This window comes from Bombina bombina, chromosome 6 (genome assembly GCF_027579735.1).
Source record: "Bombina bombina isolate aBomBom1 chromosome 6, aBomBom1.pri, whole genome shotgun sequence".
Taxonomy (NCBI): Eukaryota; Metazoa; Chordata; class Amphibia; order Anura; family Bombinatoridae; genus Bombina; species Bombina bombina.
The window spans coordinates 804321286-804335272 of NC_069504.1; the positions used below are offsets into that span (position 1 = coordinate 804321286).

General features: G+C 42.9%; 1 protein-coding gene across 1 annotated transcript in view; it reads left to right on the plus strand.

Moving 5' to 3' along the window:
- The first annotated feature begins 213 nt into the window (after positions 1-213).
- Positions 214-13987, plus strand: part of ELMOD3 (ELMO domain containing 3) — a 212405-nt gene continuing 198631 nt past the window's right edge. The window contains exons 1-2 of the mRNA XM_053719453.1: positions 214-222; positions 7278-7401. Coding sequence (XP_053575428.1) covers positions 214-222; positions 7278-7401 — 133 coding nt within the window. The remainder of the gene's footprint in view (positions 223-7277; positions 7402-13987) is intronic.

The following is a 13987-nucleotide window of genomic DNA, read 5'->3' on the forward strand; positions in this document are numbered from 1 at the left end:
TTGCTATTTCTTCTGCTCAGAGAGTCTTGGAACTCTCGGTGTTGCAGTATGATTCTGTTTATCTTATCTTTCATTCTGATAAGGTGGTTCTTCGTACTAAGTTAGGTTTCCTTCCTAAAGTTGTTTCGGACAGGAATATTAATCAGGAGATAGTTGTTCCCTCCCTGTGTCCTAATACTTCTTCTCCTAAGGAGTGTTTGCTGCACAACTTGGATGTTGTACGTGCGCTGAAATTCTGTTTGCAGGTGACTAAGGACTTTCGTCAGTCTTCTGCTTTGTTTGTTTCTCTGGAAAACGCATGGGTCAGAAAGCTACGGCTTCTTTCTCTTTGGCTAAAGAGTATTATTCGTTTGGCTTATGAGACTGCTGGACAGCAACCTCCTGAGAGAATCACAGCTCATTCCACAAGGGTTGTTTCTTCTTCCTGGGCTTTCAAAAATGAAGTTTCTCTAGATAAAGCCGCAACTAGGTCTTCTCTGCATACTTATTCTAAATTTTCTAAATTTGATACTTTCGCTTTGGCTGAGGCTTCTTTTAGGAGAAAGGTTCTTCAAGCTGTGGTGCCTTCTGTTTAGGTTACCTGTCTTGTCCCTCCCTTATCATCTGTGTCCTCTAGCTTGGGTTTTGATTCCCAACAGTAATTGATTATCATCCGTGCACTCACCGTGTCATTAGAAAGAAAACAAAATTTATGCTTACCTGATAAATTTATTTATTTCTTGACACGGTGAGTCCACGGCCCGCCCAGTTTTTCAGACAGTTTTTTGCTATATAAACCTCAGGCACCTCTGCACCTTGTGTTGCTTCCTTTCTTCTGTTAAGTGTGATCAGTCCACGGGTCATCATTACTTCTGGGATATTAACTGCTCCCCTACAGGAAGTGCAAGAGGATTCACCCAGCAGAGCTGCATATAGCTCCTCCCCTCTACGTCACTCCCAGTCATTCTCTTGCACCCAGCAACTAGATAGGTCGTGTGAGAGGACTATGGTGATTATACTTAGTTTTATATCTTCAATCAAAAGTTTGTTATTTTAAAATAGCACCGGAGTGTGTTATTACCTCTCTGGCAGAGTTTGAGGAAGAATCTACCAGAGTTTTGCTATGATTTTAGCCGGAGTAGTTAAGATCATATTGCTGTTCTCGGCCATCTGAGGAGTGAGGTAAACTTCAGATCAGGGGACAGCGGGCAGATGAATCTGCATAGAGGTATGTAGCAGTTTTTATTTTCTGACAATGGAATTGATGAGAAAATCCTGCCATACCGATATAATGTCATGTATGTATACTTTACACTTCAGTATTCTGGGAGAATGGTACTTCACTAGAATTACACTGTAAGAAATACATAAAGCTGTTTAATAACTAGAGATTATGTTTAACGTTTTTGCTGGAATGTAAAATCGTTTTCATTTGCTGAGGTACTGAGTGAATAAATGTTTGGGCACCATTTTTCCACTTGGCAGTTGCTTAAATCTGTTTTTTCTGTCAGTTTCTGTTCTCCCTCACTGCTGTGTGTGTGGGGGAGGGGCGCTTTTACTATGCATCAAATATTTCAGTCAGCAACTCATTGTATTCCCTGCATGATCTGGTTCATCTCTACAGAGCTCAGGGGTCTTCAAAACTTATTTTGAGGGAGGTAATTTCTCTCAGCAGAGCTGTGAGAATTATAGTTTGACTGAAATAAAAACTTTTATTCTGTAATTTGTTTCCTGCTTTCAGAATTTGTTATCTTTGCTAATGGGATTAAACCTTTGCTAAAGTTGTGTTGTTTACAAGGATTGAGGCTATAACTGTTTCAATTTATTAATTTTTAACTGTCATAGATCTTCTGTGCTTCTTAAAGGCACAGTACGTTTTAATATTATTCTATTTGAATTGTATTTCCAAGTTGCAAGTTTATTTGCTAGTGTGTTAAACATGTCTGATTCAGAAGATGATACCTGTGTCATTTGTTGCAATGCCAAAGTGGAGCCCAATAGAAATTTATGTACTAACTGTATTGATGCTACTTTAAATAAAAATCAATCTGTACAAATTGAACAAATTTCACCAAACAACGAGGGGAGAGTTATGCCGACTAACTCGCCTCACGTGTCAGTACCTACATCTCCCGCTCAGAGGGAGGTGCGTGATATTGTAGCGCCGAGTACAGCTGGGCGGCCATTACAAATCACATTACAGGATATGGCTACTGTTATGACTGAAGTTTTGGCTAAATTACCAGAACTAAGAGGTAAGCGTGATCACTCTGGGGTGAGAACAGAGTGCGCTGATAATATTAGGGCCATGTCAGATACTGCGTCACAGGTGGCAGAACATGAGGACGGAGAACTTCATTCTGTGGGTGACGGTTCTGATCCAAACAGACTGGATTCAGATATTTCAAATTTTAAATTTAAACTGGAAAACCTCCGTGTATTACTAGGGGAGGTGTTAGCGGCTCTGAATGATTGTAACACAGTTGCAATACCAGAGAAAATGTGTAGGTTGGATAAATATTTTGCGGTACCGACGAGTACTGAGGTTTTTCCTATACCTAAGAGACTTACTGAAATTGTTACTAAGGAGTGGGATAGACCCGGTGTGCCGTTCTCACCCCCTCCGATATTTAGAAAAATGTTTCCAATAGACGCCACCACAAGGGACTTATGGCAAACGGTCCCTAAGGTGGAGGGAGCAGTTTCTACTTTAGCTAAGCGTACCACTATCCCGGTGGAGGATAGCTGTGCTTTTTCAGATCCAATGGATAAAAAGTTAGAGGGTTACCTTAAGAAAATGTTTGTTCAACAAGGTTTTATATTGCAACCCCTTGCATGCTTTGCGCCGATCACGGCTGCAGCGGCATTCTGGATTGAGTCTCTGGAAGAGAACATTGGTTCAGCTACTCTGGACGACATTACGGACAGGCTTAGAGTCCTTAAACTAGCTAATTCATTCATTTCGGAGGCCGTAGTACATCTTACTAAACTTACGGCGAAGAATTCAGGATTCGCCATTCAGGCACGCAGGGCGCTGTGGCTAAAATCCTGGTCAGCTGATGTTACTTCTAAGTCTAAATTGCTTAATATACCTTTCAAAGGGCAGACCTTATTCGGGCCTGGGTTGAAAGAGATTATCGCTGACATTACAGGAGGTAAAGGCCATGCCCTGCCTCAGGACAAAGCCAAAGCCAAGACTAGACAGTCTAGTTTTCGTTCCTTTCGTAATTTCAAAGCAGGAGCAGCATCAACTTCCTCTGCACCAAAACAGGAAGGAGCTGTTGCTCGCTACAGACAAGGCTGGAAACCTAACCAGTCCTGGAACAAGGGCAAGCAGACTAGGAAACCTGCTGCTGCCCCCAAAACAGCATGAATTGAGGGCCCCCGATCCGGGATCGGATCTAGTGGGGGGCAGACTTTCTCTCTTCGCCCAGGCTTGGGCAAGAGATGTTCAGGATCCCTGGGCGCTAGAGATAATATCTCAGGGATACCTTCTGGACTTCAAATACTCTCCTCCAAGAGAGAGATTTCATCTGTCAAGATTGTCAACAATCCAGACAAAGAAAGAGGCTTTTCTACGCTGCGTACAAGAGCTCTTGTTAATGGGAGTAATCCATCCAGTTCCACGATCGGAACAGGGACAGGGGTTTTACTCAAATCTGTTTGTGGTTCCCAAAAAAGAGGGAACTTTCAGACCAATCCTGGACTTAAAGATCCTAAACAAATTCCTAAGAGTTCCATCGTTCAAGATGGAGACTATTCGGACAATTTTACCTATGATCCAAGAGGGTCAGTACATGACCACTGTAGATTTAAAAGATGCTTACCTGCACATACCGATTCACAAAGATCATTACCGGTACCTAAGGTTTGCCTTCCTAGACAGGCATTACCAGTTTGTGGCTCTTCCATTCGGATTGGCTACAGCGCCAAGAATCTTCACAAAGGTTCTGGGTGCTCTTCTGGCGGTACTAAGACCGCGGGGAATCTCGGTAGCTCCATACCTAGACGACATTCTGATACAAGCTTCAAGCTTTCAAACTGCCAAATCTCATACAGAGTTAGTGCTGGCATTTCTAAGGTCACATGGATGGAAGGTGAACGAAAAGAAAAGTTCACTCGTTCCACTCACAAGAGTTCCCTTCCTGGGGACTCTTATAGATTCTGTAGAAATGAAGATTTACCTGACAGAGGACAGGCTATCAAGACTTCAAAGTGCTTGCCGCACTCTTCATTCCATTCAACACCCGTCAGTGGCTCAATGTATGGAGGTAATCGGCTTAATGGTAGCGGCAATGGACATAGTACCCTTTGCACGCTTACACCTCAGACCACTGCAACTGTGCATGCTAGGTCAGTGGAATGGGGATTACTCAGACTTATCCCCTTCTCTGAATCTGGATCAAGAGACCAGAAATTCTCTTCTATGGTGGCTTTCTCGGCCACACCTGTCCAGGGGGATGCCATTCAGCAGACCAGACTGGACAATTGTAACAACAGACGCCAGCCTTCTAGGTTGGGGTGCCGTCTGGAATTCCCTGAAGGCTCAGGGACTATGGAGTCAGGAGGAGAGTCTCCTGCCAATAAACATTCTGGAATTGAGAGCAGTTCTCAATGCCCTCCTGGCTTGGCCCCAGTTGACAACTCGGGGGTTCATCAGGTTTCAGTCGGACAACATCACGACTGTAGCTTACATCAACCATCAGGGAGGGACAAGAAGCTCCCTAGCTATGATGGAAGTATCAAAGATAATTCGCTGGGCAGAGTCTCACTCTTGCCACCTGTCAGCAATCCACATCCCGGGAGTGGAGAACTGGGAGGCGGATTTCTTAAGTCGTCAGACTTTTCATCCGGGGGAGTGGGAACTTCATCCGGAGGTCTTTGCCCAAATACTTCGACGTTGGGGCAAACCAGAGATAGATCTCATGGCGTCTCGACAGAACGCCAAGCTTCCTCGTTACGGGTCCAGATCCAGGGATCCAGGAGCAGTCCTGATAGATGCTCTGACAGCACCTTGGGACTTCAGGATGGCTTACGTGTTTCCACCCTTCCCGTTGCTTCCTCGATTGATAGCCAGAATCAAACAAGAGAGAGCATCAGTGATTCTAATAGCACCTGCGTGGCCACGCAGGACTTGGTATGCAGACCTGGTGGACATGTCATCCTGTCCGCCTTGGTCTCTACCTCTGAAACAGGACCTTCTGATACAGGGTCCCTTCAAACATCAAAATCTAACTTCTCTGAAGCTGACTGCTTGGAAATTGAACGCTTAATTTTATCAAGACGTGGGTTTTCTGAGTCAGTTATTAGTACCTTAATACAGACTAGGAAACCTGTTACCAGAAAGATTTACCATAAGATATGGCGTAAATACCTACATTGGTGTGAATCCAAAGGTTACTCTTGGAGTAAGGTTAGGATTCCTAGGATATTGTCTTTTCTACAAGAAGGTTTAGAAAAGGGTTTATCTGCTAGTTCATTAAAGGGACAGATCTCAGCTCTGTCCATTCTGTTACACAAACGTCTGTCAGAAGTTCCTGACGTCCAGGCTTTTTGTCAGGCTTTGGCCAGGATTAAGCTTGTGTTTAAAACTGTTGCTCCACCATGGAGTTTAAACCTTGTTCTTAATGTTTTACAGGGCGTTCCGTTTGAACCCCTTCATTCCATTGATATAAAGTTGTTATCTTGGAAAGATCTATTTTTAATGGCTATTTCCTCGGCTCGAAGAGTCTCTGAATTATCAGCCTTACATTGTGATTCTCCTTATTTGATTTTTCATTCGGATAAGGTAGTCCTGCGTACTAAACCTGGGTTCTTACCTAAGGTAGTTACTAACAGGAATATCAATCAAGAGATTGTTGTTCCTTCTTTATGCCCAAATCCTTCTTCAAAGAAGGAACGTCTACTGCACAACCTGGATGTAGTCCGGGCTCTAAAATTTTACTTGCAGGCAACTAAGGAATTCCGACAAACGTCTTCTCTGTTTGTCATTTACTCTGGGCAGAGGAGAGGTCAAAAAGCTTCCGCTACCTCTCTTTCTTTTTGGCTTCGTAGCATAATTCGTTTAGCTTATGAGACTGCTGGACAGCAGCCCCCTGAAAGAATTACAGCTCATTCTACTAGAGCTGTGGCTTCCACTTGGGCCTTCAAGAATGAGGCCTCTGTTGAACAGATTTGCAAGGCTGCAACTTGGTCTTCGCTTCATACTTTTTCCAAATTTTACAAATTTGACACCTTTGCTTCATCGGAGGCTATTTTTGGGAGAAAGGTTCTTCAGGCAGTGGTTCCTTCTGTATAAAGAGTCTGCCTATCCCTCCCGTCATCCGTGTACTTTTGCTTTGGTATTGGTATCCCAGAAGTAATGATGACCCGTGGACTGATCACACTTAACAGAAGAAAACATAATTTATGCTTACCTGATAAATTCCTTTCTTCTGTAGTGTGATCAGTCCACGGCCCGCCCTGTTTTTAAGGCAGGTAAATATTTTTTAATTTATACTCCAGTCACCACTTCACCCTTGGCTTTTCCTTTCTCGTTGGTCCTTGGTCGAATGACTGGGAGTGACGTAGAGGGGAGGAGCTATATGCAGCTCTGCTGGGTGAATCCTCTTGCACTTCCTGTAGGGGAGCAGTTAATATCCCAGAAGTAATGATGACCCGTGGACTGATCACACTACAGAAGAAAGGAATTTATCAGGTAAGCATAAATTATGTTTTCTCTCCTTTTCCCTTCGTCGAATGACTGGGGATTGTGGGTAGGAAAGTGATACTTAACAGCTTTGCTGTGGTGCTCTTTGCCTCCTCCTGCTGGCCAGGAGTGATATTCCCAACAGTAATTGATGATGATCCGTGGACTCATCGTGTCGAGAAATAATTTTACCAGGTAAGCATAAATTTTTTTTTATAGTACACTATCCCTTCAAACGGACCTTGTCAGAATTAAACTTTTACATTTACTTCTGTTATCAAATATACTTTGTTCTCTTGGTATCAAAGCATATGTATATCTCCTAAATAGCAGCACATCACTATTGGGACCTGGCTGGTAATTGGTGACTGTGCCCTTTTGTCTCTTGCCATTGGCTAGCCAGATGTGTTAAGTTAGCTTCCAGTAGTATATTGCTGCTCTGACGCTGCTGACATAAACAATGTGTTTAATCCATTTGCAGGGGATTATATTAGAGCATTTCCTTTTTTGCACTTTTATATGTCTATATGAAAGGGTAGTTCACTTTTTTTTTCCCCTTTATTTTTTAAATTAAAATTCTGATAATGTGCTATTTTCTTTTACCCCTCAGAAGAGGATCCAGCCTACTGTTAGGCGCACTGGCCTGTCTGCATTTACTCATCTGCTTTTTGGACCTCCACGACTCAGCAGGGAACTACACGCTGAGCGGGATTTAGTTTTGGCAATAGCACAATGTGAGTGGTAAGATGCAATGGGATCGGGGCTGCTGAGCAATATAGAGATGTGATAACTATTGTGTACACATACACCTGAGAAGGAGGCTACAGAGATTATTATTATTATTTATTTTGTTAAGATCTGTCATTCTGTGTAGTGCTGAGTAGATGAATGGGTGGCAGAATGACATTGACTTGCTGTTTAAAAAAAAATGTGTGTGTAGATATAATATATAGACGTCTGAGGAAGGAGTGAATGCTCCGAAACGGCACACAATAAAGGTTGTTGTGGTTTAAATCCAGAGAGTGCAATTGCTGCACTGTGTTTATTGGGATTTCTATCTAAAGGGGAGGAGAGTCCACGGCTTCATTCATTACTGTTGGGAATTAAGAACCTGGCCACCAGGAGGCGGCAAAGACACCCCAGCCAAAGGCTTAAATACTTCCCTCATCCCCCAGTCATTCTTTGCCTTTCGTCACAGGAGGATGGCAGAGGAGTGCCGGAGTTTCGGAGTAGTCTCTTATGGAGGGTAGTACTCTTCGCATTGGGACTGGAGTTTTAAGTAGCCCTGTCAGCCTCTCAGTGAGAGCCTGGGCGAAAGTTAGAGTCCGGAGATGCAGGGAGAGTCTTTCTGCGAAACCATCCCGACTCATATTAACAGCTCCATAAGCAATCAGCGTTGACGAGTTTTGCTGCCTGCTGTCTTCACTCAAGTCCATGTCCATGTCAGGAGCGAGGCTACTAACCTGTCACACTTGAAGGGCCGTGTTCTTGTTCCATGGCTTAGATTTGTTTTATTTTTTATTAATAATGATAACATAGAAGACAGGGTCACAGTGTGGCGCCTTTTTATCTTTACAGAATATTAATTAATATAGTAATATTCCTGGAAGGGGGATTATTGAACAGGGGGGGGTTTATACATGATATTGTTTATTGTGTCATTGCTGCGTTATGTGCGAGATGAAGCTCTGGCAAATATTATTAAAGGAACATAAACCCAATTTTTTTCTTTCATGATTTAGATAGAACATATCATTTTAAACAACTTTCTAATTTACTTCAATTATCAAATTTTCTTATTTTTCTTGTTATCCTTTGTGGAAAAGCAGAAATGTAAGCTCAAGAGTGTGCACGTGTCTGAAAGCACTATATAGCAGCAGTTTTGCAACAATGTTATGCATTAGCAGGGGCACTAGATGGCAGCACTATTTCCTGTCGTGTAGTGCTTCAGGCATATGCACGCTACCTACCTAGGTATCTCTTCAACAAAGAATAATATGAGAATGAAAAAAAATTGATAATAGAAGTAAATTGGAAATTTTTTAAAAATTGTGTCCTCTATTTGAATCATGAAAGAAACATTTTGGGTTTAATGTCCCTTTAAGAATGAATGGGAGCGATTAGGGTCGTCCTTTTCCCCTTCTTCTTCTTTTGAAAAGCTGTTCCCCATTCCAGACTCTCAGCTTGAGCTGTGGGGCACCATCCCTAAGGTGGATGGGGCCATTTCTACGCTCGCAAAGCGGGCAACTATTCCCCTCGAGCATAGTTTGTCGTTTAAAGAGCCCATGCATAAAAAGCTGGAAAACGGGGCGGAGCCAGCCAACGGCAAGAATGGCTGTGCAAAGCTAATGCTCCGCATTTTCAAACTCTTCCCGAGCACATAAAAGCACCTATACCAGCAGTATTTCAACTGAAAATAGACCCTACCTGCCCAGGATGTAGTGGAGATCCAGCAGATGCCTCCTTATTAACGCTACCTGCAAATTACGAGACCCAGCGCGGCACCCCAAGCGAGTTGCGGGGCAGATCCTGAGGCCTCAGATCCCGCGCCTAACAAGTACAGCATCGCCGCCGGAATGAGCCGCATACCGGAGTAAGTCAGCACAGAGAACGCACACGAAACTGCTCAGCAGACCCTCCTAATACTTACACCAGCTCAGATTGCCATGACAGTTTGGCGGGTCTGTACCTCCTCCGGTTGCGGTAATCACATGGCCTAGGGGTAACATCCTCAAGATAGGTAGTGGACTAGAGCGCTCTGTACCCTATACGAAACCGGAAGATTTGCTAAGAGCTCTGATGGCCTGCAAATAACAGGCTTAAGGCAAATTGAAAAGTCCCTTAGTTTCAGGCTAATCACCTTGTAACGCTGTTCTGCTAAGAAACGCCACAGGCCTGCAACTGAGTGACTAAAAATGGCGACGCCTGCACAGCTCGTAAGAGACGCTGCAATCTAGAAATAACCAGCCCATATCTTACTGGTTATACACTTCAGAGTAAGCATCTTACAGAGAAAAGCTTTTATTGATCACACAATCGCTCCTGTCCACAACTAACCCCACATTGTATTTTGGCCGCACTAGGGTCCCCATATCTGCACATGGCACTACAGCATTAAATAGCAGACAGGGAATAAAAACCGCAGTACAAGTCAGATCTGAGCTTCAACCTCCAAGTCTCTGGCAGGGAGTGCTTAATCAGCACTAAATTGCATATAACTACAGAAATAATCACGGACACTGTCCAAAGCAAATATATGTGAATACACAACTAATAAAGTTAGTAATATTTTTGGCACATCTCCCACCGCTATACTAAGGCATACATCCAATATAAGCAAGCCAAAATGGCCTCAAGAAAACCGCCTATGCATGATAAAGCTGTTAGGAAACAGACAAAGTCAGCAACTAAATTAAACAATTTTTTTAAAGTACGGGATGTCACAGAAAATACCCCGTCTCCCTCACAGGAGCCAGATAACGCACATTCCGATACTGAGTCCTCAGATACAGGGTACTCGACTAAGGAACCTCTCACAAGAGCCGATATAGAAAATCTCCCAACTAAAGCTGACTTCGCCTCTCTTATCACGCAAGTCGGTAAAATGATTACTGACGGCCTCAAAGAGGTGAAGAAAGATATTTCTGAGCTTGGAGAGAGAATGCTCCACCTAGAAGAAGATCTAGAGCACGTCCAACAAGACTCAGACCTCCACAGCAGAGCATTGGAAACTCAAGATGTATTAATTCAACAAATGCAGGTCCATCTAGAAGACCTCGACAATAGAGGACGGCGAAACAACATCAGAATTAGGGGTGTAACAGAGAAAATCACGACAACACAACTCCCGCAGTACCTGCAGAACTTATTCCAATTCCTCCTCCAAACACATGAACCCCCCAACATTCCTGTTGAGAGAGCACACAGAGCCCTCAGGCCGAAACCCCCTGAGGATAAACCTCCTAGAGACATTATACTGAAACTCCAAGTTTTTAATGATAAAGAAAGATTAATGGAGGCCTCGAGAAAGAAAAGGCAAATATCCTATGACGGAGACAACATACAAATATACGCTGACTTAAGTAATATCACTCTAAATAGAAGGCGTGAAGCCAGATATCTGACGCTACACTTGCAAGATCTGAAGATCCCATATAGATGGGGATTCCCATTCTGTTTAAAAGTAATTAAAGGCACAACCACAGCCATCTACAGAACCCCAGATGACCTATCCGAATTCTGCAAGTTACTAAATATCCCTGAACCTACACTACCCAGGCTGGAAATCCAACCATCACAGCACCAAAATAACCTCACTAGAGGTCCAAAACCGCAGAGAGACTCTTGGATTAAAGTCAACAGAAAGCGGTCTCAACCATCCCCTTGTGTCTCTGTTGCAGACTTTAACCAGACCTGAAGTTGCTTCGTAGCTGTAATATTGACGAAGGCCCATACACCTTACTAGACCTTAATTGGTGGCCTACTTCTCCCTTGTTAGATTATTGTTCCCTCTTTTAACCACCTTTATATTTAGGCTGTATCCACATCCAGAGACTTCGCCATTGTGAGTATGCCGTCTGTTGATACATGTTTAGCCAGGAAGCTGGCTCCGTTTATTTTCATCTATCTTAGCTCTTTAAAAACTGTGTAAGTTTTTTTTCTTGTAATAATTGCACTAATGAGCAACACTGCTGTTTTTCCACGTTGGAAGAGGCTAATACTCCCATGTTCGCAGTATTAGGTGAACGGGGTAGTATCCCCCTAGTTAAGATATATTGTAAATGTCAATATACAATTGTTGTTGTTGTTATGACTATTTTTTATGTTGAAGTTTCCATCATCAATTTGTTTGAATTTGCAGAATTACAGGCCCACCTGACTATCCAGTTTATCAATGTACACCTAACCTTATCCCTTCTATCACTAGAGTACCCAATTTACACTAAGACCTTATTCAGACACCATGTCAGACACTAGACATATGCACATTATTTCTCAGAACGTTAGGGGTTTAAATTCACCAACAAAGAGATCTATAGCCCTTAATTGGTTTTCTAGACATAAGGGGGGAGTAATATTTGTCCAAGAAACCCACTTCAAACGCATGGCTGAACCCAAATTCTCATCCAAACAATACCCCACAGGATACTTTTGCTCGCATGCTCATAAAAAGAAATGTGGAGTAGGAATTCTCATTAACAAACACTTACAATTGCAAAATGTCACCTCATACCTAGATACGGAAGGGAGATACATAATAATCGTAGGCGACCTCTATAATAAGCCAATTACATTGGCCAATGTGTATGCCCCAAATAGAGGCCAAGCCAAATTCTTTAAAACATTTACAGCCAAACTCCTGGAGGTTTCAAGAGGTACCACAATTTTGGCAGGAGACTTCAATACATCACTAAATCCCAAAATAGATTGTTCCCTAGCCAAAAGCTACTTGCCAAACTCCACAATTAAATCAATAACTCAGAGCCTAAGACTCGCCTCTATGCTTGATGTCTGGAGAATACAACACCCAACCCAAAAAACGTACTCCTTCTACTCCAACCCAAGTAAATCACACTCTCGTCTAGATTACATTTGCTTAGATCAGTATAGTCTAGCACTTGCGAAAGACTCCAATATCACACCGACCCCCTGGTCAGAACATTCTGCGACCTCCTTAGCACTAGAATGGCCAAATAAACCATTGCGTGATCACTGCTGGAGACTAGACAACACTCTCCTTTTACAACCCGAAATACCTGACAAAATCACACGTACTCTTACAGAGTACTTTAGATTTAATCAAACCCCACATTCCACCCCCTCCTTGATATGGGAAGCTCATAAAGCTGTTATAAGAGGGGAACTTATCAAACAGAAGGCCCACCTAAAAAAACTATATAACCAGGAATACCTTCAGTTGTCACATAAACTCAAGGAAGCGGAAGCAAAACACATGGAAGACCCAGAAACGCTAGATAACTTTGAAAATCTCACAACAGCTAGAAGGGAACTAAATAACTTATTAAACAAAGAAACGCTTAAGAAGGCGTACTATCTGAAGAAGTTATATTTCACTGAAGGCAATAGATCAGGCCCATTATTAGCTAGAGCCCTAAAAAAACGTACCCTTACATACCATGTCCACAAAATACTAGATGAGGCAAATAAAGAAATTTACGATTGCAAGGGAATTGCTGATTCTTTTAGTAATTACTACAAAGCACTATATAATCTCCCATCTAGTGTAGACCCAAATGTTGGAGTTAAGATAAGGAAATATATCAAGGAAGCACACCTCACGACACTTCCCGAAGCAATTGCCACTGCCATGAGTAACCCCATAACGGACCACGAAGTAGCCCTAGCCATTAAACACCTACCGACCCAGAAAAGCCCAGGCCCCGATGGACTCACAAATATGTACTATAAAAAGTTCCAACAATCCCTAATCCCCCACTTAACAAACCTTTATAACTCACTTGACGATACAAATCATTTCTCTCCCCTGCTCTTGGAAGCCCATGTCACAGTTATCCATAAAGAGGGAAAACCAGAAACAGACCCAGGTAGCTACAGACCTATCTCCCTTCTTAATGGGGACATAAAACTCTATGCAAAAATTCTGGCGTCACGAATCAACTCAGTATTGCCCTCACTACTACACCTAGACCAGGCTGGCTTTGTTCCGCGCAGGGAGGCCAGGGATAATACAATAAGAGCAACACGCTTAATTGAATATGCGACCACCCACAACATCCCAATGTCCCTGGTCTCCACTGACGCGGAAAAGGCATTTGATAGGGTGGCTTGGCCCTTTCTTAGAGAAACTTTAAGGGGTTTTGGGTTTGGAGACACCATGATTGGTAGAATTTTCCAACTTTACATACATCCCTCAGCTAGAGTAAGAGTAAACGGAGTACTCTCACAGGGGTTTCCAATTAGCAATGGAACGAGACAGGGTTGTCCACTCTCCCCAATCCTGTTTGTGCTGGTGATGGAAGTCCTGGCCTCCCACATACGTAATAACCCCCACATCACAGGGATACAAATAGGACCTAATCAATATAAATTATCTATGTTTGCAGATGATATCTTGTTGACTCTAACCTCCCCTGCACGCTCACTACCAGCCCTTCTTGCCGAATTTGACCGATTCGGCTCCCTGTCAAACTTTTTAATTAACCAGCAAAAGTCTATGATAATGAATATATCCATGCCACAAAAGGACGCCCAGATCCTCAAAACTTTATGCCCATATAATATACAGCAAATAAAATTGAAATACCTAGGGATTTATTTAACACCCAAAGTTACACACCT